Genomic DNA, 1927 nt, shown 5'->3' on the forward strand with positions numbered 1-1927 from the left:
ACATTCGTATCTATGGGGTCCCACTCCTCATGTTTCTCATTGTGGTCACAAATACTACGTGATTTTTGTTGATGACTGGCCCAGATTCTATCGGCTATATCCATTACATTGTAAATCTAACACTTTAAAAGATTTCAAAATTTCACAAATCAAGTTGCGAACCTTGTATTCTTTTGTTCTAATTCTAGAGACTTCTTGTATATGACAATATATACGTTTTTCCTTTGTGTAAAGGAATGATAGGGAGAGAGATATTATATAAACCCTCACAGCAAACATCCGAATGCAGAAAACATGTTGTTAAAAAATGGAAATTAAAGGAAAGATTTCGTGGCTTCATTTGTAAATAAATCAAACGCGTAGACAGCTTTTAATTAGAAGTTATAATGTAAGTGAGTTATTAAATAGAGCTTTCAAAGTTGCAAGGATCTATTTTTATATGACTAATAATTTCTATATAGAGATTCATGAACATGCTTCCGACAAAACAGAGAGAGAGAGAGAGAGAGAGAGAGAGAGAGAGTAAAAGGAACCTACTTTTTTCAGCGTCTCCATGCAGAAATGGCGCCGCATAATGCTTCTCCCACATTCGTCAAAAACAGAGAAGATATAATTCACATCCACTTCAACATCTATGTTTTCTTTCCTTTTTTTTTTTTTTACTAAAACCATGCATAATATCTATCACCACATCATCAGAAATGCCATTTATTGCCATCCACAAAAATATCGCCTCTAGTTTCTCACGTATCTTCAGGTCAGTAGCAATTTTGAGAATGCCAGCTGTTTCAAATTAGTGCCAACTACATGATCAAACAAAGAAAAAAAAAAAAAAAAGTGCCAAATATTTCAAGTTTCAAAAGGTAAGGATTGTCTAAACTTCACCTTTTGACTTCATCGGGAAGATGCCTCCGGAGAGCACTAAAGTTTTCATGTCATCAGCTGTGAGAGCAAAGGCTTCTACTTTTGTGGTACATCGGATGGTTTTGAACGAAGCAGGTTGGTCATCAAAAGCTTTGGTTTTCATTGCCCAATCCAGAAGTTGTTCTCCAACAAACATACCTTTCTCAAGAGTTTCAAATGAATGAAATGCAGACTACCGTTTGGCAAAAAATAAAAATAAAAATAAAAACATACCTTTCTTAAGAGTATGGAATGAGGTTGATGGAGCTGCTTCTCCAGCATCCGTAATTGGCGCCTGCATAGAGCCTGCTATAATATAGAGCATCGCGTTAAGTGGCTTTCCCACTTCAACAACCTTGGCATTCTCCTCGAACACCTTTGGCTTGAGATAGTCGCATATCCTTCCCAATTCACCATCGTTCATATGTTGAATTGCGTCGCTTTAGTTAAATTGCGTCGCAAAACAAAAATTGCGTCGTTTTAGTTAAAAACGACGTAGTTATATGTAACCGCCGTATTATTTTTTTGAAATCGCTTTATATATTAGCAACTTTTCGACTTACACATGCACAGTTTCCAAACCCGATTAAAAATTTCAATCTACAAGAGAAAACTTTTCGTCTTTTTTCCTGTCAGAGCACCGTCAGAGTATCTCATCGTCTTCCTCTCGCCTTCTTCGTCGTCTCTGAACGCAAAAGATCGATCTTTTTCCTCTTGCTTTCATCGCACGCAAAAGGTAAGCTTTCATTTTCACTATTTTGGTTACTGTTTTGCATGCTCATACGTTTTTTGTTTGAAAAATCTTTTTACCTTTTTTTCTGGCCAAAATCATTTTACTTCTTTCCAAGTTTGATAAAATATAAAGACAAAGAGGGAAAGTTTCCAACTTTGAAGACAACTACCTCAACTAAATAAGACGACGGTAGTTCTTATTTACGTGGTTAAATATGTAGACCACGACGGTTCGTCAGTCGTTCTACCGTCGTCTGAAAATTGACAAAGTTGTTTTTAAAATAAAGTCTTT

At 36.0% G+C, this 1927-nt stretch overlaps 1 protein-coding gene across 1 annotated transcript; it reads right to left on the minus strand.

Annotated features, from left to right (window-relative positions):
* Nucleotides 1–874: 874 nt before the first annotated feature.
* On the minus strand, nt 875–1327 carry LOC117625575 (putative cyclic nucleotide-gated ion channel 7). Its single transcript, XM_034357116.1, has 2 exons — nt 1138–1327; nt 875–1062 (listed from the first exon to the last, which is right to left on the minus strand). The coding sequence occupies exons 1-2, from the start codon at nt 1325–1327 to the stop codon at nt 875–877; spliced, it is 378 nt and encodes a 125-aa protein (XP_034213007.1).
* Between the last annotated feature and the right edge of the window lie 600 nt (nt 1328–1927).

This window comes from Prunus dulcis, chromosome 4, assembly GCF_902201215.1.
Source record: "Prunus dulcis chromosome 4, ALMONDv2, whole genome shotgun sequence".
Lineage (NCBI taxonomy): Eukaryota > Viridiplantae > Streptophyta > Magnoliopsida > Rosales > Rosaceae > Prunus > Prunus dulcis.

Excerpts from the sequence above, each read along its gene's own strand:
- LOC117625575 (XM_034357116.1), bottom strand. The coding sequence starts at position 1,327 with ATGAACGATGGTGAATTGGGAAGGATATGCGACTATCTCAAGCCAAAG. Across the intron at positions 1,063-1,137 it reads ATTCCATACTCTTAAGAAAG|GTATGTTTGTTGGAGAACAA; the intron begins GTATGTTTTTAT and ends CTCTTGAGAAAG.